General features: G+C 40.5%; 1 protein-coding gene across 3 annotated transcripts in view; it reads left to right on the forward strand.

Annotated features, from left to right (window-relative positions):
• KHDRBS2 (KH RNA binding domain containing, signal transduction associated 2) overlaps positions 1 to 27,155 on the forward strand; it is a 554,229-nt gene that overhangs the window by 209,465 nt on the left and 317,609 nt on the right. For all 3 annotated transcript variants that reach the window (XR_015872448.1, XR_015872449.1, XM_088455914.1), the window contains exon 3: positions 17,123 to 17,239. Coding sequence is in view for 1 of the 3 variants with exons in the window: in XM_088455914.1 (XP_088312040.1) it covers positions 17,123 to 17,239 (117 nt within the window). In the remaining 2 variants the exon portion in view is untranslated. The remainder of the gene's footprint in view (positions 1 to 17,122; positions 17,240 to 27,155) is intronic.

Genomic DNA, 27,155 nt, shown 5'->3' on the forward strand with positions numbered 1-27,155 from the left:
TGGAGTTAATTTAAAGGAACCATTTAAGTTCAAAGACTTTATTCAGACCATACGGGACCTACTTGATGTCTTATCAACAATTAATCAGAACTTTTTCACTAATTATCACCAATAAGAGAATAAATATACATAAGAATTTATTATTTATTTTATTTTACTTAGTTTATAGCCTGGCAATTCAATTTTATCTATTTATAATCTTTTCACCTATAATCACCACACTTATTATATATGTTTTATATATATACACTTATACACTCACAGTACACTGTTATTAATATTCAGTCATATTCACTTAAGCAACTAATGTTGACCCATCTTAGAAATAGTGGGCTGACCTTATATCTTCATAATTTACTATCCAATCACATAACCATTATTAATAGTTTGATTCACACCTTTTGTCTTTTCATAAATTTCGCTTTTTTCATGTATTCACTTGTATCACTTTTTCTTTTCAATTCTAATATGTAGCATGGTGACATGTATATATGGTATCTCTTACTCTGCAATACTGAGGTAACAGAGTTTAGTGCCCAATACAGCTGCCAAGTTTGCAATATGTTCTTTCTTTCTTCATACCGGTATACAGGTTCTCAGTGCTCTCTAATCATCAATTCCATAGGAAATGAATAGTGGATACCTGGGTCCCTGACATTATTATACTGATGTATTTTTTCTCTCCATTCTCTTTTTTCCTATTATACCAATTATTTTACTTATATTAACCATTCCTTTCATATTCTCCTCTTCAAGGTACTCTCATTGTAGATTTTCAGGAAAGGCGCCTGCAATGCTTTGCAACAGGTACCCCTCAGCTGATACAATGCAACAGTAGATGCCGTACTTCTTGATTCCAACCCCTGTATGCTCTTATGAGTACGCTCACGCATCATTCACTATATGATATAATGATGTGTAGCAGCTGCTATTTGTAGCATTATGACAGGTGGCCGCTTACTTTTTCCTCAGTACAATGATGATACTCTGCTCGTTCAGTGAGTGTTTTTTTCATCTCCCATCTACCTTCTTTTTGTGACATTTCATTAGTATCAACACAAGGTATTCACAGGGTAAATATTAATCAATAATATGTTGTATATATAATATTGACATATAACTTACTAATTGTCAATTTGCTTATGCACAATTTTATTATAAAACTTTTTATTCTTTATCACCCCTTTCTCAGTAACAGCATTCTCCGGAGCAGCATATTATTTAGATACAAAATCTTATATTTATTGAATTTCTACATTGCCGTTTTTTGAGCCCTTTCATTGGTTAATCCATGACTAACATAGATTACATGTTACATGAGTACATGTTTAAGACTGTGAGCATGGAGTTAATTTAACAGAACCATTTAAGTTCAAAGACTTTATTCAGACCCTACGGGACCAATGTTTTCAATTTATAGATCCACTCCATATCTTTCTGTGCTAGTATAGATTCATCATTTATTTTTCCAGTCATTTTTAATGCATTCAATACCCATAACATTAGTGATACAATTTGATGAAAATGCATGGCTCTTCTTAAAATTTATATTTGTTGAATCATCCTTACTTTGCAGCATTTTTTCCACACCTAGATAAAACTTTTGCACAGTATTGTATATATTAAGAAGGATCCCCCTAAACTGCGCTAAAAGTAAAATAAATGAATAAAACTAATCTAAATCAGCTCTGAGATGTAAATTTTATTAAAAAAACTGCACCTCCCAAAAGTCCCTTTCTTATTAGGACCCTCGTGCAAACAAAAGAGGAGGGGTGCTACAATATTACAATGATAATAATATAATAATTTTATTTATATAGCGTTTTTCTCCATCAGGACTCAAAGTCACTTTACAACATCAAAACAATTTGATTGGTTTAGTATTGCAGAATGAAGAAAACAAACCAAAAACAGTCAACATAATGGGTATGATGGACATAATGCAGTGATGGTAGAGCCATTTTGGGTAAAAACTTCTATGGGTTAAATATCCCACTCATAAAGGGTACCAGATGAGGCAGCCATTTTAGGCTTGCTACATAGGTTACCCTGGGTGGAATAGGTAAGACTTAGGAAAGATAACACACAATGGGGAAACATTTGAGGCAGCCATCTTGGGTGTACTGCATAGGTTACATCTGGCAGGATGTGCAACCTGCAGAAGTATAACATGCAGGAAAAAAAGGCTGAATACAGAGGCAAAATTGGTAGTATTAATACAAGGGTGACAGCAATATAATCTCTATGGAAAGGTTAATCTAAACCTAAGAGGAAAAAACAATGATTTGAGCAAAATTGCACCAAGCCTCATGATTTGCTGACCACAACTCAAGGTCCATTTCAGGGGTCACCTTTCTGCATCGTTTGGTATGGCACAGTTGGAGCGGATCAAAAGATTGCATGGGGAGATCAACCAATAGTGGATCTGGAGGGTTGTGGGCATCATTGGGGATCCAGGAGCAGGCACAATCCATAGGCATGGTGGAAATGTGGTGTTAGATGAAAACAGTCATTAATAGCAGAAATTACAGATTTTTTTTCTCCTTCTGTCCTGCTCCTGTTTTACTCCTGAATAACTCCTGCTTCAATTAAAAAAATTATAATTCCACTTTAAATTAAGCACTTAAAATCTAAATACTATGACTATGCAGCCTAATAGTAACTAATAAGTATAGCTACAACCAGGTGTCCACACTGATTCCACCCCACCCGTAACACCCTCCTCCCACAACAAAAGGTCAGCAGTCAAATAAACAAATGGTGAGAGGACAATCTACAAACACGAATGCAGAGTAATTTCCTGTCTTGATACAGCTTTTAAAAGTATATGAAGTACTGTATAGTCATTTTCTTATCAATTTTAAAAGCTGTGCAATTGAAAAAAACAAGCAGAAGTATATGTGGTGTGCTGAAGTAAACTAGCTATCAATTTTTAAAGGTTGTGCAATAGAAATACCAAGCAACAGTGATAGTAATAGACACTTAAACCATGACATATTGACCATACTTCTCAAAATTCAAATAATACAATTTATAGGTGACAGATGAAGAAATTCTCTCAGAACTTGAATTCTACAATATGTTCCTCAAATAATTCGCCAAAATGGAATAAATCCATGGTATTGGTTCTCAGACAAGTTAATTGACAATACTAATAGGAAGGGTTCATACCATAGTTCTTACTTTTTGATGTGTACTGCATCCAAGTCTCTCTGCAAATATAATTACAGAAAGCTCAGAGTGATCCCCTTATATACCCATGAGTGGATGACATCACTTCCCCTCATTACAAACACAGGGAAGTTAATAACCTCATTAGATATCCAAGTGAATTTAAGAACCTCTAAATATGTAGTGTTAACCCTTTGTAAATAGAATAGCTTACCATGTAATGATCTACTAAACAAACCTTATTAAGCCTTTAAACTTTTCAAACACTATGTTTACCTACTTAATTTCTATATAGTGATTCCAAGAATGAATTCACCTACCCAGAATGCACTTCACCACAGCAGACCAACAGGAGCAAGGGATCATGCTTCCTGTCTGCATTCCACCACTTTGAAATTGCATTCCAGGCACCATGTTGATGGTGTCCGGTATAATACACCATCTGGTTGGGGATTAATAAAAAAACAATTGCTTGGCTTCAGTGAAAAAGAGCACACTTGGCACAGCTTGGCACTACCATTTTTTTGTAACTCATTATGGTGGAAAAAAAGGAGATCTAGTTTCCTGCTTTTGTTCCACCGCCACTAATTTGTAGTCTAATCTCCATTTTGGTGGAGCCCAATGTGTGCTGCTATCTTCTTGGTGATTAAAATTTAAAACGTGTTGCAATGGATAAGAGTGCTAACATAACAGCATCCTACCCTTGGTTTCTTACTAGATTTAAACTATATAACAAGCATCTATTACTGAGGCAGCTTCATACACGCAGTGTCCCTCAAAATATATATTATTATTTGCAACCTCAGGTCAATGCGCACCTGTGATGTTAACCAGCCTTAAACCCAAACAGACACCAAAATAAATGTAAGAATATTTCTGATAAAATAATGTATAGTCATTATTTGTAAAGTGTTAAATGTGAGAATAATAATGTTAGAAATGTACATATGATATTGCATTTAGCACAATACAATGTTAGTAATTAACATATACCATTATTTAACATATCCGATTTTTATGACCAGTGGATTCAATAAACCATTTAAACAGACCATACATAATTGCATTAACCAAAGACCAAATATTATTTTAACCTGGATTCCAAATGTGGCCACGATCGGTATACGTTCAGGAAGCCGGCTGTCGCAATGCCGACAGCCGGCTTCCCAACTACTCAATCCCAGCGAGGGTTAAATGACAGGCATCTAATTCTAGATGCCTGTCATTTTACCGACGCCGGGAGAACGGCGCCCGGCATCCCGATCGAAGTGATGCCAGGCGCGGACAGTCATTTTGGGGTGAGGGTTAGGTTAGGGGCTCCCGGGGGGGACTTAGATTTAGGCACCCCCCCGGGATCTTAGGGTTAGGCTTAGGCACCCCCGGTGGAGGGGATTAGGGTTAAGCACCCCTCGGGGTCTTAGGTTTAGGCGGCAGGGAAGGGGGGGTTAGGTTTAGGCACTTAGAGGGAGGATTAGGGTTAGGCACAGGGGAGAGGTTAGGGTTAGGCACCCTAAAGGAGGGTTAGGGAGTAAAATTAGGTTAGAATATACTTACCTTTAGGACAATTGGGATTTCCTCCTCTATCTGCTGACTTTGTTGGGATTTGAACCATGGAGCCAGCGGTCACTCATACCGAATGCTCTATAATTTCATAGTACATCTGGATGGCAAATTTCTATAAACAAGTCAAAAAGATTTATATAGAAATGACTGACACTGAAAATTTACAGTATACATAACTTTATATCCACTTGAGAAGACATAGCAGAGACTTTCTTAAAGGGTCATTTGTGAAAAAGTGCTGTACAAATGCAGTTTCTTCTTTTATAATGTAATACAATTTTTAATGTTTGCAGCTATTTGGTATGGTATGTACATAGAATAGTGATTAAGGGCCATACAGTATTTATTAAATATCAAAAATATAACAGGTATACTTCCCACGAGTTAAGCTTTTTACCACTATGTGATCACCCTCATTCTTCTAAACACAATGAAACAACAATATTGTGGTCTAACACTACTTCTTTGGTGGTTTAGGGTATAGATGGTTTAGCATAAAGTCCAAAATTCTTGGTTGTGTGACCTTGACAAGATAAAAGAGAAAAAAAAGCTAAGTAATGCAAACTTCTTTTGTCTACTCACAAAGTAATAACCTTCATCATTGCATGTAAGAGGCCTTTATGGGTCATAGTATTCCTCCCAGGAAAAGACAGCATCAAATAAAAGAAATAATTTTCCTCATAGTGTAGTCATTCAGATGTTTTTTTTTTAAATATAAAATAACAAAAAAATTCACCATTCACTGGTGTACTTGCCGGATATGTATGGCAATTAGTCCATGATGTAAAATAGACCCTCCTTATGGAATTGGTATGAAATACCGCTGGCCGCATGGCCGGCGGTTCGATTCCCGCCAGCGGCAGCCCGACAGGAGCAGAGTGCGACGCAGCGGAAGCCCGACAGCGCTGGAAATCCCAATCGTGGATAGGTAAGTATTTACTAACCTAACCTAACCCCCCTAACCCTAACCCTCCTTAGGGGTGCCTAACCCTAACTTCCTCCCCAAGTGCCTAACCCTAACCACCCACTTCCCCGCTGCCTAAACCTAAGTCCCCCGGGGGGGTGCCTAACCCTAAGGCCCCCCCGGGGGTGCCTAACCCTAACCCTCCCTCCCCCTAGCCTAACCCTAACCCTCCCGGGGGGGTGCCTAACCCTAAGTCCCCCCCGGGAGCCCTAAACCTAACCCTCCCCCCCTGCGGCTGTCCGGCGTCGGGGAAATGCGGGCATCTACATCTAGACTCCCGGCATTTCACCCTTGACGGGAAATGGCAGTCAGGAAGCCGGCTGCCGGTATTTAGGCAGTCGGCTTCCCGATTGCCTCCCCTCCTTACTGGGCAAGTTCAGGATGGCCTCTGGAATCCAGCTCCTGATTGTCTAAACACAGTCCAAGTCACCAGCTCCTCCCACCAATGTGTTTAGACTATGATAGTCTTTTTCAAATCTTTTTGAGGAGCTGGTGAACTTGGACTGTGGGCCTGATTCAGACCCACTCGCGAGCGCATAGCGCTCGCAAGTGGGTCTATGGTCCCCGACTGTGCATGCGCCGCCTCAGGCGTGCGCATGCGAGAGAGCCGTACTGTGACGGCAGCTCCATCGCAGCGGGTCTTGCTACAAGACAGGGCGGCTGTCAATGTTGATTGACAGCTCACCCCATTGTGTAGGCGGGGAGGGGGTGGGTGGTTCACAAATGCGGGCGTTCCGTTAGGAATGCCTGGCATTTGTGGGTGGCCCTAGTGACATCACTCGTGATGTCAGTAGTGGACTTCCTGCTCTATTAGAGCAGAAAGTCCACTCGGGCATGGTCACCCACAGCTTAGAGAGCAGCCTGGAGGCCAAAAAAAAACAATAAAAGACGCCCTGATTCAATGCGAGCCTTCACAAACAGCGAGTGGCTTTGAATCAGGCCCTGTGTGTAGATGATCAAGAGCTGGATTACATCACAGCATGTGCTTGATCTGGAGGCAGCAGGGCTCATTGGTACTCTGGGGGTCATTCAGACCCACTCGCGAGTGCAGGACGCTCGCAAGCGGGTCGATGTTCCCCCAATGCGCATGCGCACGATGGAGGGAGCTCCGTCGTGTGCATGCGCGAGACGCGAATAACGACGGCCAAGCCGTCGTTATGGGTCTTGCACTAAAGGGGGCGTGCTGTCGATGGTGACTGCCAGCACGCCCCTTTTAGTGGGCGTGCCGGGGGTGTGGTTGCCAGACGGAGGCGTTCCCTTGGGAACGCCTACCATCTGAGTCCGGCCCCACTGACATCACTAGTGATGTCAGTGGGAGTGATTTTGGCTCTGATAGAGCCAAAATCACTCCAGGGCTTGCGGCAACGAGACCCTACCACAAGGGTCTCGTCGCAAGCCCGATGGTCGCGATGGTCTTGACCATCGTGACCATCTTTTTGGTCGCTCGCATATGCTGTTGGTGGTCACCCACAGCTATGCGAGCGGCCAGGAGGCCGCTCCATTTTAAGGTAGGAGGGCACTGATTCAGAGCGAGCACTCTGGTCAGAGCGTCCGGCTCTGAACCAGGCCCTCTGTGTCCTACCAGTTGTTACATCTGCACTGCGCCCCACAATTTCTGATGGCAGCCCTGAAAACAGTGGTTCTCAATATCAAATGTCTGTTTTTTTGCAACAGAATGTGTTTTGAGGATTTCTCTCTGTGGAAGTAGGTGAGGTAATTACTGACCCAGCAAAATAGATGAACTTACCTGTGAATGATTAAAGAACTCCACAAAACTTGATTTTTTTGTATCAAGTTTTTTGCTGGTACATAACCCTTTCGCTGCTGAGTGTTTTCTCACCCTTGTGCTTAGGTAATTTTGTTACATTAGCGCTTGTCACATTCTAACATTAATATCACTGTTTTTTTAATGTGGTAACCAGACAAATTGTACCTTGTTTTTTTTTTCAGAAGACTTTGTATTTTAAGAAATATCATTAGTCTTTTTACTAATTCTAAATCCCAAACATGTCACTAAAGCTGCATACACATGGTACGATCTGTACCACCAACGACTTGAAAGATATCTTTCAGTGAAGTCATCCTGCCACATCTCTGAATAGGCAAAGTTGACGATATCGTGCAAGTTGGCCTGCATGTACGGACGATCATAGATATCGTTATTGTTCATGCGGGAACGCACATCATTGGTCGTTCACTGCATAAAATGAATGATATGAATGATATATTGTTGAACGATATCGTTATCGTTCATAGATATCGTACAATGTGTATACACAATTAGTCATCTATTTGCCATTTGTCACCTCACAGAAGCTATAAAGGTAATTTTTATTGTAGCAATGTAGGTGATAAAATCTTTTTGGAATACTTTAAACTGAGATCCAGGCCCTCATTCAGAGGCGGTCGGAGGATGCAAGCGGTCGCTCAGAAACTGGGCGGCCGCTTGCATCCTGACCGCCCGCCTATGTTTCGGTCGTTAGGCTGTGGGTTTACACCCACAGCTCTAACGACCGCTAGGGTGATGGTCGCGATGGTCTTAGACCATCGCGACCATCGGGGCTTACGACGAGACCCTAGGGTAGGGTCTCACTTGTCGTAAGCCCCGGAGAGCTTCTGGCTCTGTCAGAGCCGGAAGCTCTCCACTGACATCACTAATGATGTCAGTGGGGCCTCCCCCAAATGGCAGGCGTTCCCATGGGAACGCCTCCGTTTGGGCTGCCACCCCCCCGGCCCGCCTTCCAAACGGGGCGAGCTGTCAATCAACATCGACAGCTCGCCCCCTTTGGAAAGAGACCCGCTATGACTGGCGCTGTCGGTCGTAGCGGGTCTCATGCATGCGCACGGAGGAGCCGGCTCCCTCGTGCACATGCGCACTGGACAAACATCGAGGCGGCCGTGCGGTCGTAGACCGTACGGCCGCCTCTGAATGAAGCCCCCAGACTATTCCCTCTTAGGATTCTTTCACCATTGGTGCTGTTAATTCTATTTGTAGCAGGAATAATCTATCGCAGCTACCAAATTTGAAAATGTCAGCAGTAATATTCTGAATCTTTAACTTAAACTGTGTTAATGTTTTACTTTGAGATTGCTCAGTCTAGGAACTTTTGTTGTGAGTCAGCAATCACTATGTTTCACCATAATTGTAAATTTTGCTTCAGCAATGCATAAATGGGATGTCTATAAATATATATTAGTCAATTAAATAGTTTTTAATAGGATGAACTGTTTTGAGGATATTAGTCTTATAGATTGTATAAATATTTTGGATTGATTTATACTGATAAGATGAAGTAGGAGATGGGGCAGTAGAGTTCAAATTAAGGTTATATCCCTTCACACTGACAGCAACCCGGGGCATTGTGCAGTGTGAAAGGGCCAGCTTGAAATAACCGGGGCCAGTGGCATTTCAGCCCTGAGCCGGGTTGAACATGGGATCAACCCGGTTCACAATGCAGTGTGAAACCCAGGACATTGCGAGCCGGGTCCCGTTCACAGCATAAAAAGAGCTGACACTTGGTGATGATCTCATCTCCAAGCGCTGGCTCGGCACATGATGGCATTGATGTAATCAACCCAGCAATAAGCTGTGTTGGGCCGCCAGTCTGAAAGGGGTCTCAGCCGGGTCACACCCAGGAGAGATCTGTGTACAAAATCCCAGGTGTGACCCGGCATTACGATGTGAAAGGGGTATTTGTGAGATAGGGAACACAATGTAAGTGGGCTAAGTAGGGAAAAAATGAAAACTGGGACAAATTACCAAGTAAGTAATAAAGGTGTACCGTACACTAATCTCTCACTGATTACTTTTATTTGTTCTTACATTTTTATTTAAGTATGACTACAATTACATATCTTGCATACATATGTTGATATCCCAATATACTGTAATTTCCTCAGGTAGAGTTGTGTGTATTTATTGCAATACATTGTTGTACATTATTGTTAGAGTAACTTTTTTGGAATACAGATGTCTTTGGAAAGTTAATGATCTCAAACTTACCTGCAAAGGCAAATAACAGAAGCTATAATTCTACTGTTTGTTTCTGACCTTATAGTCTAATAACACTATTATTGCCATAATTCTTTCCTCATCAGACCATTATGCTTTCATGCTCCTTTTCTTAGTAGAGCTGCTTTTGAACATCTATTCGTTTGTGCCATTGCTCCTGGCGGGTGTATAAATTATTAACTACGTGCATGCTGTGCATAGATCTCTCCTGCTTAGTTCCGCTTTAATCTTCCTCATCTTCATATGTTCAACTAACATCTCACCAATATTACTTTTGTTTAAAGCCTCTCTAGACTCCTACATTGGTTTCTGCCCTGATGTTTTTAATGCACAAGCCATGAAACGCAGACCTTGCTTTTATGTTTGTTTTTATTTGATGTCATTAAAAGTAAAGCTGTGTGAAACTTTAATCCCATTACTTTTGTATATGTTAAGAAAACACAATTACTTTATTTTGTACACTGGCATTATATATTATATTCATTTTTATGCAGCATGCACAGGGCATGCTAACAAAGGTGTTATGATGGAGCTAATTGATTTCCTACTATTATTTGCCTCTTTCCTAGAATAGATCTCATGCTGAAACATTTGTAATGTTGCATTTTCAGACTTTATAATTGCCTATTTTGAAAACAGTGGAGGTCATTTACTAAGTGCAGCCAATATGTGCTGCAAGTCTTGGCTTTGCACTAATGGGTGGATGGTCCATCTAAAGTGCTCTCGATATATGTTTCTGCAACCTATATTTGCACTTGGGTAGGCACAGAGGTTGGAAATCTCCAGAACATTTAGAAACATGTAAACGTCACATCTTAGTCCAACCTCTTAACTCTTTAGTGCCACCCCTTTTATTCAAAAGCGCTTCTATTTTTATACATAAATACTCCTAGGTCTAGCCTCATTAGTACATACATACTATATATTAATGATAAACTTGAGGAGACCTCTGGTCTCTTGATATTACCTGTGATGTGTGTGCTATGCCTTGAAATGCAGCTGGAGGGCCACTTATTGCCCACCCCTGTTCTATACTGAAGTGCAACATGGAGGCTTAAAACACTTTGGGATCAATTTACTAAGCAGTGTTAGGAGACAAAGTGAAAGGAGATAAGGTACCAGCCAATCAGCTCCCAACTGTCATTTTTCAAACACAGCCTGTGACATGGCAGTTGGGAGCTGATTAGCTGGTACATTATCTCCTTTCACTTTGTCTCCTAACACTGCTTACTAAATATACCCCTTTGACTTAAAAGTGTAGAAAGAGACACAAAGACCAAGAACTCTCAACTGGTGCAAAACTGATGACATCTCGTCTCATTTATCTCATTACAATAACTTCACTCTGAAAAATGTAATCTCTCTTTTTTTATGTACTACTCTGCATAGCATAATTTACTAGGAGCTACCTCACTCCACCCAAATCTTTCCTTCAGGCACAGCAAATTCCTATTTTCCCTCAAAGGCCACCAACTTCCTCCTTAATATCATGTGGTTCATTGTACATCTAGACCTACTTTACCATCTGCCCTCTGTTATGTAATTGTCTCACTGTGTGTTGCAGCAGTGGATGCTAAAGTACCAGAGCAATCCAATAATGCTCCGGTGTGGAAAGAGCTGCTCCAAAATGCAGCTGTCCCTGTAAATCCTAACACCACTGATTACTAGTATGACCTGGCAGTGTTAGTGCACATGCCAAACTCAGTTCACGCATGCACATTGTCAGAGGGTCCAAGGGCTAGAGAGGGTAGAGTGTTCCAAGAGGAACTCTCTTCACAAGCAGGACCTTCTTCCCATAGGAAGGAATGGGGCTCCGAGTACCAATGCGATCTGAAGATGATGTAAATTCCTGCTGTCAAACTTCAGAAACTTTAAGTTTTTAGAGTTTAATGAATGAATGTATTTAGTGTATGGGGATTGTAGACAGCCACGGGACTGCAATACTTATGTAGTGAATAGCCTCATTGCAAAAGTAGATGAAAAATAATCTTTTCACCTACTTTAATGAATGATGACATGTGAAATTATGCCATATTTGTTTTATTCAAAACCCATAATGCACCTGGATATATAATAGCACATGGGTTCTCCAGTCCAATATTCAAGTACTGCAACAGGTCATATTTTTAGGATTTATGAAAAAAAATAACTCACATGTGCATGAAAAAAAGAGATCCTGAAAAATGACTTGTTGGGGGTACTCGAGAATCAGTGCAGTAGATACATTTTTGCAGCAACATGTTTAGTTCACTACAGTAGCAAAACAGATACAATGTAGCAAATATTCCAAAAATAATATCTTTACACTGAACATTCATAGGTTTATTTTATTTGCCTTTACTTTCCAGTATATATTGCTTATTATATTTCAGTAATGCTGCCAGTTAGTGTTGAGAGCATGAGTGCACAACTATAAAGTTACACAAAGTAGCCATGCTTTTGATGTAATACTGTAAAAGGTGATTGTGCTGTCTAGTATATTGGAATTTAGAGGTGGAGCCAGTTGCCAGGGTTCACAGAGTGAGGGTATGTTGCGGCACCCACCTCCTCTACTGTGAATTGGGCTCTTGGCCAACATGTGGAGAATTTACCTACAACAATGTGGCTGCGCTATGGGATTTGCAGTCACACTGTCTTACATGAATATCTTCATGTTTTATTATGAGAAGAGGATGTTTTTGGGTAATGAGGATATTAAACATCATATTTTTCTGTACAGGCATTACATAGATGATGTTTTTATGCTGTGGACTGGGGGTGTGGATCGCCTACAGAAGTTGATGGGGGAGATTAATAGTATGAATACCTCCATTAAGTTTACATACACTTACAGCGCAGACAAGATCCACTTGTTGGATGTTAATAACAAAATCTTAGAAGGTAGAATTGAGACGGACGTCCACCATAAGGAAACACACAGACAGAAACACGTTCCTGATGGCTTCTAGCCATCATCCGCCGGCTTTAAAAAAGATGAGGGTTGTCCGCATCACCAGCAACCACCAAAATGTATCTACTGCCCTGGATGATCTTATTAATAAATTTACATTAAGATGATACAATGAAACCATGTTATTGAATCAAAAAAAGCAAGTTATGAATATGAAAAGAGAAGATCTGCTACAGCATAGAAGTAAAGAAGTTGGTAAAATTCTACCCTGGACCAGCGATTTTACTGTGGCTAGCCCCATTATTCGTAGAACAACCAATGCATTTTGGCCAATTGTATCATCTGATAAAGATTTACCAGGATTCAGAGATATTAAACCAATTGCAGCCTTTAAACGCGACAGGAATTTGTGAGATATCCTATTACATACGGACATCACTGGAATGAATACACCTTCCATTCCTAATGTTTATGTTAAACTGCCAGGTTGCTGCAAGTGTTACAACTGTGTGACTTGTAAATTCTTATGTGATGCCAAAACCTTTAAACATCCTCACAAAGATATCTTCTTTGATATTCGTCACGTGGTAACATGTACCACAACACATGTGGTATATGTTATCATTTGCGCTTGTGGGCTCTATTATGTAGGCCAGACTACTTGGAAGTTTCGAGAATGATTGGCCCTGCATCGATCATCCATCCAACAGGCTCTGTCTGGTAAAGACAGTGAACAGCCGATGTGCCTGCACCAGGAGCGATATTTGTAAGATATTTAGACAAGGCTTCTCTTAGTAAAATATAACAAATTTAAAATACATAATCAAAAGTAGCAATTGTGACACATAAGAGATATATCAAATCTACCACATAATAAAACATACATGTATAAAATAGTGTCCCTTGGACTTAAATCGGTCCTTGTATAAAATGATGTAAAATATGAAACCAGGTAACTTGAGTATAAATCCTCACTAATGAAATGCAATTAGTCACAGTCTCCTGTATAGTTTAGTTGCATACATATAGTGTGCTATGCTCACCAGCAAGTTGAAAAACACAAATTGGGATTCCTTTAGCTTGAGCGTATGGGATCCAGAGGAAATATGTTCACTCAATATTAGTGTCTGCCTCCCCGTATAACTTGTGGAGGATGGCGGCAGTGCATCTCCACTATATGGCTCTCCTCCTGAGTCTGGGAAACCACAGTGTCTACTGCGGTTGTGTGGTATCCCAGCACTGGGATACCACATCACATCAGGTCCTACCCGTGGGGATCACTTGCCTCTGGATACAGCCGGTAATAACCACTTGATACTGGATGCACACTGATGGACCTTTGTAAAAATAAAGTCCTCCAAATAGTACAGGTCCACACAATTTGACAGAGCAGGTAATGTATGTCTGGATTGCCCTGATGCAACCGGTTTTGCTTCCTTCAGGAAGCTTTAACAAGACCTTGATTCAAAGTCAAGTGCTTATTATATTGTAGTAAATTTTATTAAGCTTCACTCTGAAGTGCAATTCAACAATCTTTTTGGGTCTATTTGGTTTTGAAAACTAACTAGCCAGCTGGTACTGGCTGATTGGATTAGCAGCTGTGAGTGGGAAAACTAAATCATTTATTTACACTAGCGCAAGGATTTCAGCGGTCGGGAAACCATCACACTGTAATATAGATATTTGTAAGAAGCATAAATCATACTTGCCTACTCTCCTGAAATGGCTGGGAGCCTTCTGAAAATCGGATGGCTTTCCTGGCCACACAGAAGACTAGGCAAGTCTTCCAGAACCGGCCGGCGCTTGCCCACAACCCCCCATTGCTGCCCCCACCCTCCATGGTCACACACTTAATGAGCAAAAGGTGGCAATCCAGGATGGGGGCGATGATGCAAATAATGCTGAATCACATCATCATAGCCATGCCCCCATTTTACAGTGCCTGTAATATCTGTACAGCAGGCGTGGGGCTATGATGACACGATTTTGCGGCCATGCCCCCTGCGCCACCCACATATTACCATGCTACACCCACCTGCTGTCAGGAGAAAGCCAACCTGGTAAGTATGGCACAAATACAGGATCTACACCTATAATGGGGTTAATAAAGCTAAATGGTACAGAAAATTATACAACCTGGAAGTTTGCTGAATAGACATGCAAGTCTGAGACAAGTCTGAGTCACGTAGCAACTCCCTAAAAGCTATATTTTCATAAGCAAAGTGTCAGCAATTCAAGATGAAAACACCAGCATTATTGGTATGAATAATAAAAAAGATGCAGTGGTAACATTTTATACTGTAAAGGTCAGAAGCACAGGTCAACTTTAAACCCATCCAAGTACAGTAGAAACGATCCACCTCCTCTTAAGCAAAATTACATTTGCAAATAAGTTCCTTTAGCAAACACCTACTAACAGATATAATGCCGGTACAAGTAAGAAATGTAGCACAAATGTCCAATCATAAGAGACTAGTGTCATCACTGGGTGTTTTTGAAGCAGCCGTTATGTACCTGCAAGAAATGTAGCTATTGGCAGGATATGTAGTCAGGAAGTCGGCGGTCGAAATGCTGACCGCCGGTTTCCCGACTGTGAAATCCCGGCATGGGACTAATGATAGGTGTCTAAATACCGATGGCTATCATCAGCCCCATGCCGAAATCCCAATGACCGGCACACTGCAGGTGTGTAGGTGAGCCGGCCATCGGGGCCTGTTAGCTGCATGGAGGGTTAGGTTTAGGGACTTCCGGGGGGACTTAGGGTTAGGCATCCCCCGGAAGGGTTAAGATTAGGCTAGGGGAAAAGGGGTTAGGGTCAGGCACCCCTGGATGGAGGTTAGGGTTTAGGCACTAGGGGGGAGGTTAGGGTTATGCACCCCTAAGGGAGGGTTAGGGGGAGAGAGGGGAGAGTTTGGATACTTACCAGACACCTTCGTGATCTTCATTTGCTGGACTTATGGCATCGGTATTACACCTGCCAGGCTTATGTCCGGCGGTATGTCATACCGTTTCCTCTGGCAGACATCTGCATCTCCATCTCTGCATCTCCATCTCTATTGCAATTACAGTTACTAGTCATAAAGATCAGCATGTGTCAGATGCGATAAAAACCATTTCATTAGTGTGTGCACTCCAGAAATTATCAAGAGGTATACTCTATACGTAGGGGTGCGTCTACACTATTTTTATGTCATCAATTTCCCATTTCATTATTCTGTCCCACTACTCTCCCTTCCTATCATGTACTACCCAATCTACACCCAGATCATCATAATTCCCAACAATCCTCCCAACTTTATCAAATCACTTACTTACAGTATAACCATTGTATGCCTCATAGTAATGCCTCAATGTTATGCCAAATACTGTATATCTGGATGGTGTATTTCATATAATATATGTGCACATGGTTGTAACTAGCTATTGGCGACCGATGCTGTCGCACAAACCACAAGAGACTTTACGGGCACATCTTTGCCACCCAACGACCATTGCTCCTGGCTAGCAGGGTGCCTGGAACAGCACCTTGCAGCCAGGATTGCTGCTGCAGCACCCGCACGGCATCCTGTAAATACTCCAGACAGAAACCCTGCACACTATATGCAGACAATTAGGAGTCCTCATGATGTCCGGTCAGCGCTGCACTTTACCGGAGCTGCTGGTAATGCCACCCTTTGTGTGATGTCATGACGTTGCATGCTCAGTGGGTGGGGCTGGTAAATGAACTAAGTGTGAGTGCAAGACAAAACTAGTGCATGTAAAGAAGTATTGCAGGTCTGTGTATCATAAATAGCTCTTATGAATACGGAATGTATATGTGCAATGTTTGACCAATGCTTTCCTAAACACATGTCTCACCCTACTAATTGTCAATGTTATAAATGTCTCAAGCTAGTTTCAAAACCTATTATGGTTTTAGCAAACAAGGGTAAATGCTGAAAATACATCTAATAATAAAGCTATAAATTGAAACAGCACCTGGTATTCCCAGGCGGTCTCCCATCCAAGTACTAACAAGGCCTGACCCTGTGCCACAGAAGCCCCTGCATGCTCCTGTCATATTTTAAGAAATTCTGGACCACCAAGTTTATTGTTTGCACAGTTTTTTCAACAGATTGGCTCCGGTATGCTTAGCGAATTGAAAGCATATTTTTTTATGTCAAAATGAGGGGACGATTTTAGATTTAAACATTGCATTATGCACACAATATTTCATATTTATGCTATGCAGTGATAACTATATACAGATACAGTTTAATTAATTAATTTACATTCCACTGAAATTCGGATTCTACAGTAATTACTGGTGAAACCATTTTTCCATTTTTTGCTGAACTAATTGACCTACATTTCTGAATCAGCCAATTTACCAGTCAATTTATTGAGATATTTTAAATGTGATTGCATGCAAGTTTATTTATCTGTATGCGAACACTGTTGAAATCACATTATATATTTTACAGAATGTAGATGTAGATGTGATCATATCTAACTTTTAAAGATAATGTATGTTTATTTTTAGTTTAATTTTGTTGGGAAGTTACTTGGACCAAGAGGAAACTCTTTAAAAAGATTGCAAGAAGAAACTGGCGCAAAAATGTCTATCTTGGGAAAGGGTTCAATGAGAGACAAGACAAAGGTAAATATTCTTTAACAATAATAATAATAATAACAATAATAATAATAATAATAATCATAATAATAATTATAGTAATATTATGAGGGACATACATCGGTGCCACAATCTCCCGATGCCGATTTGATCAAAACCGCCGATGGACGGGTATCGGTGATCAGCAATTTGGGGAAATTCTGCATGTTAAAATTCCCCAGACTGACAAATCCCGATCACTTTTTGGTTGGGATTGGAAAATCTGTGAAATTCAAAATGTTGGATTTCCCCGATACCTTGACCCAAACATCAGGGGATCGTGGACCTGCAGTAATCAGTCACATATGTATGGAACCATTTAGTCTATTATAATTATTTTTTTCAAACCATTTGATTTGTTTATCCATTTGAAAAGAGTATCTTTATGCATCTTAGAACAAGATATATCATTTCTCATGGTTTTTTTCAATATATTATATTTCAAATACCTTTTAAAAGGCCATCATATTACAGAAATACACAGTTTACATGATATTTATATAATTGTATTGAGTCTCCTGTTAAATACAATGTGTTATTCAATATTGCAGTCTTCTCATCCTTTCATAAACACCTATAGCAATAATGATGTACATAGGCTTTAATAAGATGACAAGTTTTTTTAAGGCACAATGGATATACTACCAATAATTGGAATATGCAGTTAGCCTTAGTTGCATGTATTATTTAAAAATTTATAATTCAAACTACCTAATATTTAAAGACTTGTGTTAATTGTCACCGTGGACTGTATCGAAATGAGGTAATACATTAATTAATTGAATTTAATTATTATGTAATTTTCCAAGGAAACACCTATTGTTACAGCTGTGTTTATACAAATGTGCTGCTGCATGTTAGTGGAAAGAGAAACTCCCACTTAGCTGTGGAAGGATCTCTAATTATAACTAATCATGTTCATCTTGAGCATTGTTTGTGGATTCTTACTGTACCTGCATTGATTTGAACCTTATTTATGTATTTAAATAATTGATGAGGGGAGATTGGGACTGCCTTTATAATGCTTTAAATGTGTGCAATTTTAATGCTAAAAGGCAAAAGACTGAGGACTGATACGAGTGAGACGCATTATACATCGCACCACACAGCATTATGTTTATTATGTGACTTTAAACCAATTTAATTGAAACCAAAATTCTAAACCTAAGTGCCCAGGATAAGTGACTTTGGGTACAACTATGATTTGAATAAAATGCTAAATTCAGAAATAATTATGAAAGCTGGGAATCACTATCCATGGCGTAGTGTCTATGTCACCACATGTGTCTTGTACCATATGTAGTGGCATTTCGAGGGCGGGCGAGTGGGGCAAATGCCCTGGGCATTGTGGCAAGCCCAGCAGAGGGGGGAGCCACCATCCAAGACAGTGCAATCTGGCAGCTGCATGATGCATGACAGCCTACCACAGCCTGCTTCTGGACTACCTCGTTTACTGTGGGGCAGAAGAGAAGGCTGCTGTCCAGTTCACGGATCTGCCTGGGCCTGCCTACAGCTCCGCCATCCCCTTCCACTGTCACTCAGCCTTGGGAGGTCAGTGGATCTCAGGGTAACAGTCCTATGCCTGCCGCTGAACACATAGCACTGACAGCATGGTAAGCTTAATGTCTCAGTTCAGATCACCCCTTTTTCCAAACTCCCTCAAGACTTCCCTATGGTCTGGTGCAGGATCCTTTTATAACCTCCTTTCAGCTCCCAGGTGACAGTACCACTCTCTAGACAACCCCTCCCCCCAACTGCTGACTTGAACAAGCTGGGATGCTGGAGGGGTTGTTAATAAATACTGTACATAAGTGCAATAAATGTACTATTAATATAGATAAAACATTGGCTATAACAGGAGCTTAAGCCACATTTTCAAACATTGACAGCACCATGTTACATATATACATGTGAATACTCTCAACATGGGGTACATCCAGGTTCTGAAGTAACACACACACAGCCAGCAGCCCATCTCAGCAGACACTAGTCACACTACAGTTCTCCTCAGCCCAGGCAGCAACCACCTCCTCCCATCCTGCCTGCCCCATGGTGGGCTGGGCCAGGGTGGAATCATTAAGGCACTTGGGGCACTGCTTATTTGCCTGGGTCACATCAGCCCGCAGTGGGCTGCTTTTTGCAGTAAGTCTTTATTGGGCCAGGTGGGCAGTAGCATAATGGTCCCCTTCCTCCTACCTTAGCTGTTATGGTCCAGACACCTCCTCCTTACCTCACATGCCTGCAACCGGGGTGACCAGGCTCTGCGGCCCCACTCTGACAGACAGCCCAGTTGAAAGTGTAGCAGGGAGAGCTGTTAGGGTTAGCAGGGGGAGGATTCACTGGTTCCACCCCCATGTCGCTTTTGAGAATTGTTTACCTTTGTTTAACACAATTACCATTTCCAGGAACTCTAAAAGTGGCTTTAAGATGCTTCTCACACATCTTGTTTATCCTGATCCTCTCCTACTCTAGAAAATGTGAAGCTGCAAAACACATGCAGTATATACTTTTTGGAAGTCCCGGGCTTCCATACTTGTGGCTCCCTGTCATCCTGGCAAGCAGTAAAATGCTGCACGAGGAGCCCTGAGACAAGACCACCTTGAAACTTTTGAGTACAAACAGTTGAATCCAGCAACAAACCTGAGCAGCTCAACGCACAACCCAACCAAAGTGACAAATAAGTTAATACTTACTGTAACATACACACCATTTATTTATATGCAGATTGATTGTTTATTCCCCCATCTTCCCCTATTATACACTATTCTTCAGCTACTTCTGTCATCTCCCTCTATTCTTGTTCCTATTCCTCTGGTCTCCCCCTATTCCTCTTATCTTCCCCTATTCCTCCCATATTCCACCATTCCTATGACTATGCATCTCTTGTACTTGGTATACTACATTCAAACCCATTTTTCCATTGTTGTGCACAAGTAGTAAAGCCAGGGCCACTTGCGTGCATTTGCCCCCAGGCTAAAAGTTGCCAGCCAGCCCTTGTGTACTGCTACTGTGGGGCAATATGTGAATAAGGGGCACTGTTGATGTGGGGCATAATGTGAATAAGGTACACTGCTACTTTGGGGCATATTGTGAATAAGGGGCACTGCTACTGTGGAAAATAATGTGAATAAGGGGCATTTTTTGTGCAGTGAGATGTGAATAGGAGACATTTTTGTGTGGCATGTGAATTTTAGGTACTGTGTGGCATAATGTGTATGGGGCATTATATTACAGTACATATAATGTAACATGGATCTGGCTTTTATACTGTAACATTAATCTTGATTTTTCAATGTATTTTATGTGGATCTGGGTAAAGAATTCTATCATGCTTTTATAGATTTTTTTTTCCTTTGGTGGGGCCCCGTTTTTCATTTTTCCCTAGGTGCCAAAAACGCTAGTTATGCCTCCGGTCATATGGCACAAAAAAGATTGGTGAATAAGGACATATCTGTATAAATATAGACATATGCACTACAAGTCAAAAGTTTTAGATCTTGAAATTTACTTAGATAGAAGAAAAGATTATCGCCATCTGAAAAATTTTACCAAAGGATAGGAATATACAGCTATAAACTGAGGAACTCTCTGAGTGTATTGCTTACAACCACCTTACTGCCTGTCTTTCCTCCCACTCCCTGCTTGACCCATTTTAGTCTGGCTTCCATTCTCTCCACTCTTTTGACCTCCAATATCATCTCTATGCTGATTAAACTCAGATCTACCACTCTTCCTCTGACCTCTCCCCTCTTTCCTCACTCTTATCTCTAACTGTTTCTCTGCTATCTTTTCCTGGATGTCCCAGTACTTTCTTAAACTTAACATGTCTAAGCCTAAGCTGATCATCTTCCCACCCTCTGGCATTACCTAAATTCCCACTATTTCATTACTTATTGTGGGCACAACCATCTCTTCTAGCCCCCAAGTGCGCTATCTTGGAGTCATCCTTAACTCCTCCCTCTCCATTAAACCACACATTCAGTACCTCTCACAGTTCCGCCATTTCCACCTCAAATATATTTCTAGGATCAGATCCTTTCTCACACCGAATGATACTAACACCCTCATCCATTCACTAGTCATCTGCAGATTTGACTACTATATCCTCCTCCTATCTGGCCTTCCTGACTTCCACCTCTTTCCACCCCAATCTTTCCTCATTGCTGCCGCCCAGCCTTTTCTCAAACTCACTACATCTGCTTCCCCTCTCCTACAAACCCTACACTGGCTTCCCTTCCCCTTCAGAACCCAATTCAAGCTTCTTACACTCACTTACAAAACCCTCACCCAATCCTAAGCCATCCATCTCTCAACCTAACCCTCTGTCCCATGCTCACTGTCTACCCCATCTATCTGTGTACCCCTCCCATTTAGAATGTAAGCTCTCATGAGCAGGGCCCTCTTCCCAATGTGCTTTTACTTCCCTTACTTATTCTATCATCTACTGCATACTCTCTACATCTGTACGTAACTATTGATTTCTGCCACCCTGCTGCTTATTTGAGGTTATGACCACTAGTGCAGCAATGTTTATAAACCATATACTTGTCCTGCATTGTCTCACACTGTAAGTAACTGTTTTCTTGATCTCATCATTTCTTTATGTGCTTTGCTAGATGTTATGGAACCCATCAGGAACCTGGTAGTTCCAGCGTTACTCCAACCGGTAATTCATAGAATGTTCTGAGGGTACTAAGAAAGAAAATACACACATATATATATATATATAGTGTACACTGTGTAATATAAGCAAAACAATCATCCAACAGGTGGCATGCTCATCAGTTGGTATAGAAAATTGTGCCATGGGTAATATTGCACTGATACCGGCACGTAATTGCAGTTTGCAACATTGTCTCCTGGAATCCTACCTGTTTTAGTCCTCAATTGTTATATGGACTACAGTGGGAGAAAAACTTTGTGCTCTTTGTTGTAAAGGATGGACCTACTAGATATTAATTTATTGGCCTATACTCACCCTTAATTTGGAACCTCAATATCCTTCGGAGCCTTTATTATGAGTTTTAGGGATACCCTCTCTATTCTAGGAGGGAAACTGCATACTGTGAATGCTGCACAGTAATCCCTTATTAATAAATAATTGAATTCACATTTGTTCCTTATTAAAAGTGTCAATTTCTGGCAACACTGCCTGAGAGTATAATGTACACAGAGTGACTGGAACCCTGAACCAAAAGGGACACTACAGAATTTTGCAGCACCATGCTATACCCCCTGGTCTATGCCTACTGTATTTGGTCAAGTGTTCATCCTATAGCAAGATGCTGTCCTAAAGTATATCTGCAAGATGGTTGGCTTCAAATCATGGAATAGCCAGACTTAAACTTCATTGTCCTAGTTTGTGATGGACTAGACAGAAGGGTGAAAGCAATGCAACCTACAGGTGCAACACATTTGTGGGAACATCTGCAACAGCTTTGTGAAGAATTCCCCGTACAATATTTGATTTCCATTGTAGAAAGAATGACACAAATATGTTCAGCAGTTTACTATTAAAAAAGTGTCTGTTTTTTTTATTAAAAATATGTTGATGCAATTTTGTTTAACAATATTGTTCTATGATTTATTATTTATCTTAAATTCTTTCTGTTATATACTGTTATTACACAGTACATTGAAACTGCATACTTTTTAATAAAACTGGAAACTGCAAAAGCACACACACAAATAAAGTAACTATAGATATGAACTTTTGTAATTCTATATAACTGTTCACAGAATAAACAGTAATTTGAGAATAATGTTTGTTTTGTAGATTACCCTAAATAACTAGATAGTAATGTATACAGTTTAAATCTGTCCAACTGTCATGCTGCTAGTTGGATGTGGGCAATATAATGGCCCATAGATTCTTTGAAAGTCCTCTATTTAGTGAAATTTTTTGATAGATATTGGTTATACTTAAAAATATATTATTATGCAGCAAGAATTTGGTTTAAAAGAAAAATGTATTAAAAGGAAAATAAGTAAAAACATTTTTTTCACACACACACACTGAAGTGTATTGATGACTGTACTTGTCACAATCTTACTTTCCGCTTCTGTAGTTTCACATAGACTCTCTAATGATTCTTGACTCAGAATAACTCAAATTGTTCAACTTGCTGCTATTTGTACTGGCTTTGTTTCTTGAACTGATGTGCCAAAAATCAACCAAGAAACAGGAAAACACTGACAGTTTCTAATTTACTTAATATGATTGCAAATTAATGTTTTTTTTCCTTCAGAATCTTTTAGAGATCAGTCTAGTAAAGTACTAATGAAAGCAGGTTGGAAAATTGAACTATTTTTTAGAGTCCACCAATGTTGCTGAGGTCATTTATGGGGCATAGCAGCAATAACATTTGATTATCAAGTGGCTTATTATTCTATTACTAAATACCATACTGTTATACCTGGTGTAGGAAAATGTACTGTAAATCTTAGCAAAATGCATAATATACTGAAAATTGTAAATACAAGTAAGTAATAAAATAAAATTTTAAGAAGTCTGCAATACTTTTTTACAGCAACCACTACCTTTACTGTCTACTGTAGTATAGATGATACTGTGATTCCTCATCCACAACCCTCCTTTTTTTAATTCCCCAACTGACCACTTGTTATTTCTGACACACTGACACAGTACTATTCACATATAAATTGATAAAGCTGTTGTACCCGAGCTATACAAAGTGTAGTCACTGGGTGGGTGATAAATTGCATAAGTATTGCAAATGTACCTGATGAGTAACTACTTAGAGATGATGTTTCTCGGGATATAGCAATGAAGAAATCAAGAGGTAGTATACATAAATAATATTAATTGACTATCTATAACGTGTAAATTCATATTCAATTGGGAACTATGAGGTAGGTTCACTAAAGCTTCTAAGAATGAAAAATGGTGGTGTTGCCATAGTAACCAATCAGATTCTATAATTTCTGTATTGCATTCTTGAAAATGATAGACATAATTTGATTTGTTGCTATGGGCAATGACACCACGTTTCATTTTTAGAGGCTTTAGTAAATCTACCCCTATGAATTCTAGTATGCTTCTTGTTCAATCCTGCGGATTGTAAACTTGGCCCCGCAGGTGCAAAAATTGTCCATGTTGGACCATCCTTCACTGTGTTTTAATCAATCTGTTCAGATAATGCACCAAGTCAGTGTCTCCTCTCATGACTTCTCCCCCTCTCCACTACCATTAATGATAGGTGTTCCCCAGGGTTCTGTTCTTGGACATTTACTATTCTTCCTCTATACATTTTCTTTAGATTAACATCAGCTTTTTTGGCCTCCAATATCATCTCTATGCTGATAATATTCAGATCTACCTTTACTCCCCTGACCTCTCCCCCTCTCTCCTCACTCATATCTCCAATTGTCTCTGCTATCTCTTCCTGGATGTCCCAGTGCTTTCTTAAACTTAACATGTCTAAGCTGATCATCTTCCCACCCTTCTGCATAACCTCACTTGCCACAATTGAATTATATATTGACAGCACAACCATCTTCTCTAGCCCCCAAGTGTGCTGTCTTAGAGTTATCCTTGACTCTTTGTTCTCCTTCAAATCACACATTCAGTACCTGTCACAGTCCTGCCATTTCCATTTTAGAAATATTCCAGGATCAGACCCTTTAATAACCTGGATGCTTCTAAGACCCCTATCAACTCACAGGTCATCTCCAGATTCGACTACTGTAACCTCCTCTTATGTGGCCTCCCTGACGTCCACATCTCTCCACTCCAATCCTGTTCATCTTCCTCTCCAATCATTCTACATCTGGCTCCCCTCTCCTACATGCCCTACACAGGCTTCCCTTCCCCTTCAGAACCCAATTCTGAACCCAATCCCTTACACTCACTTACAAAGCCCTCACCCAATCCTCTCCCATTTACATATCAGCCCTCATCTCCCTTCAAACTCCCACCTGCCCACTTCACTCAACAAGTGCATTCCACCTCTCCTGCCAACTCATTATTCCCTCCACTCCCACCTCCAAAATATTGCTGCTTGCTACCTCTGGAACTCTCTCCCCATCAGACTCTCCATCTCTGTACAAAACTTCAAATGGACTCTCAAGACCCACTACTTCATCAATGCCTTCCAAATCTCATCCTGACCCACTGCTCCATGCTCCTTTAACACTGGCTACCCCATCTGTGTCACCCCTATCTGCCTGCCCCTTTCCTTTAGAATGTAAGCTTTCACAAGCAAGACCATCTTCCCTCATGTGCTTCTCCATCCCATACTCATACTATCATCTATTCTTGACTCTACACAAGGGCACCTAACACTTGGTTGCTAATGCCCTGCTGCTTATTTGAGTGTTATGATCACTAATGCAGCAATGTTTAGAAATCATGTCCTTGTCCTGCATTGTTTTGTACTGTTAGTCGCTGTTTTCTTGTTTGCTCATTTGTTTATGTACTTTGTAAGGTATTTAGGAACCCTTGTGGCACCATATAAATAAGGGATAATAATAATAATAATAATAATAATAATAACATAGATGTGTTCTCATATAACCATCCTTTATTCGCTGTATGGAGCAAGACACGTGGTATGACTCCACCACAGGAAGCAAGCACTTAAGTACTTTTTCCAGAATTTTGTATCTTAAATTGCTAAAAGTGTATTAAGCATTTGTTGTTGCAAAGGAATTATTAAACAGTAGCAGATTAAGCATAATGATGTACTTTATATTAGTGACTCTTGCCACATATCATTATTCTTAATTTTCTTTTTATACAATATTTTGTAACAAAAATACAAATCCTAAACTCATTATTTAGTACACTATTAATGAAGTAAGATGCAAAATTCAGGGAAGTACAATACATAGGACATCTGCCTTTTTTAGCCAGATGACATATATTTCCCTGAACTTTGGACCTGATTCAGACCCGGACGCAAGTGGCCGTTCGCTCGTCCGCCGTACGAGCAGAAAAATTTAAAATCAAGCACTCGCTCGCTCGCATGTTCGCTCGTAGCTAACCTTCCGCCCCATATTCTCCCAACCCCTCCTCTAGCTAGCGAACGTTCAAAATAGCGAGCGTCCATCTCCTCTTTGGTTGCAGTGAGCGCTCGCACAAGTCAATTCCGGAAGTGGCCCTGTCGGTTTTCGATTGCCTGCTATTTCATTCTGCAAACATACTTGAATCGATTACTAGCAATCACTATATTAATTACCTTAATTGTTATTCACATGTTTGCAATCCTGTTTTTTTTTTCAATGTCAATAAACTTTATTCTTGTTAATGTGTGTCATTTGTTCCGCAGAATACGTACGGTTTGACCAAGAGGATGGTTTTTCTAAATTAAAAGTTGTTTTGAATGCTACTATAGTTTTGCATTTTTTTTATAGGCAGATTTTACTACTTTAATTTTTATATTTAAATTAGCTAACACATGTCACTGCATCAAGCCTATCATAACTCACATTATATTTGTGAGGGTGTAGGTCACATGACTCATACAATAACCAATAGAATTGTTCCTGTTAATTTACAAAGTACATTAGCCAATCAAATTTTTTCTAGGACCTTTATTAAAACTGTTTTGTGTAAAAAAAATCATTGCCATCATGAGAGCCACCGCTTTTTGTAGGCGTGAGTTACTGGTCCTCACTGAGGTGATGGACCAGCGAATAACGGACCATCCGCCCCTCATCACCAACCTCATGAAGCGGAGGGCCTACGCGGAGGTGCGCCGCCGCCTGCGTTCCCTCGGCTATCGCCGAAATATAGGCCAATTGGAATGCAGGTGGTCGGATCTGTGGCGCAGATCACCACGCCTGCTGGCCCTTTTGCATCTCTGGATTGCCCAAAATAAGTCTTCCTGTGTGTCTTTTTAAGTTTTTTTTTTTTGGTTCTACCTGCATGTGCATGTTTACA

Source organism: Taudactylus pleione, unplaced genomic scaffold (assembly GCF_031769625.1).
Source record: "Taudactylus pleione unplaced genomic scaffold, aTauple2 ptg000678l, whole genome shotgun sequence".
In the NCBI taxonomy this organism is placed as follows: domain Eukaryota; kingdom Metazoa; phylum Chordata; class Amphibia; order Anura; family Myobatrachidae; genus Taudactylus; species Taudactylus pleione.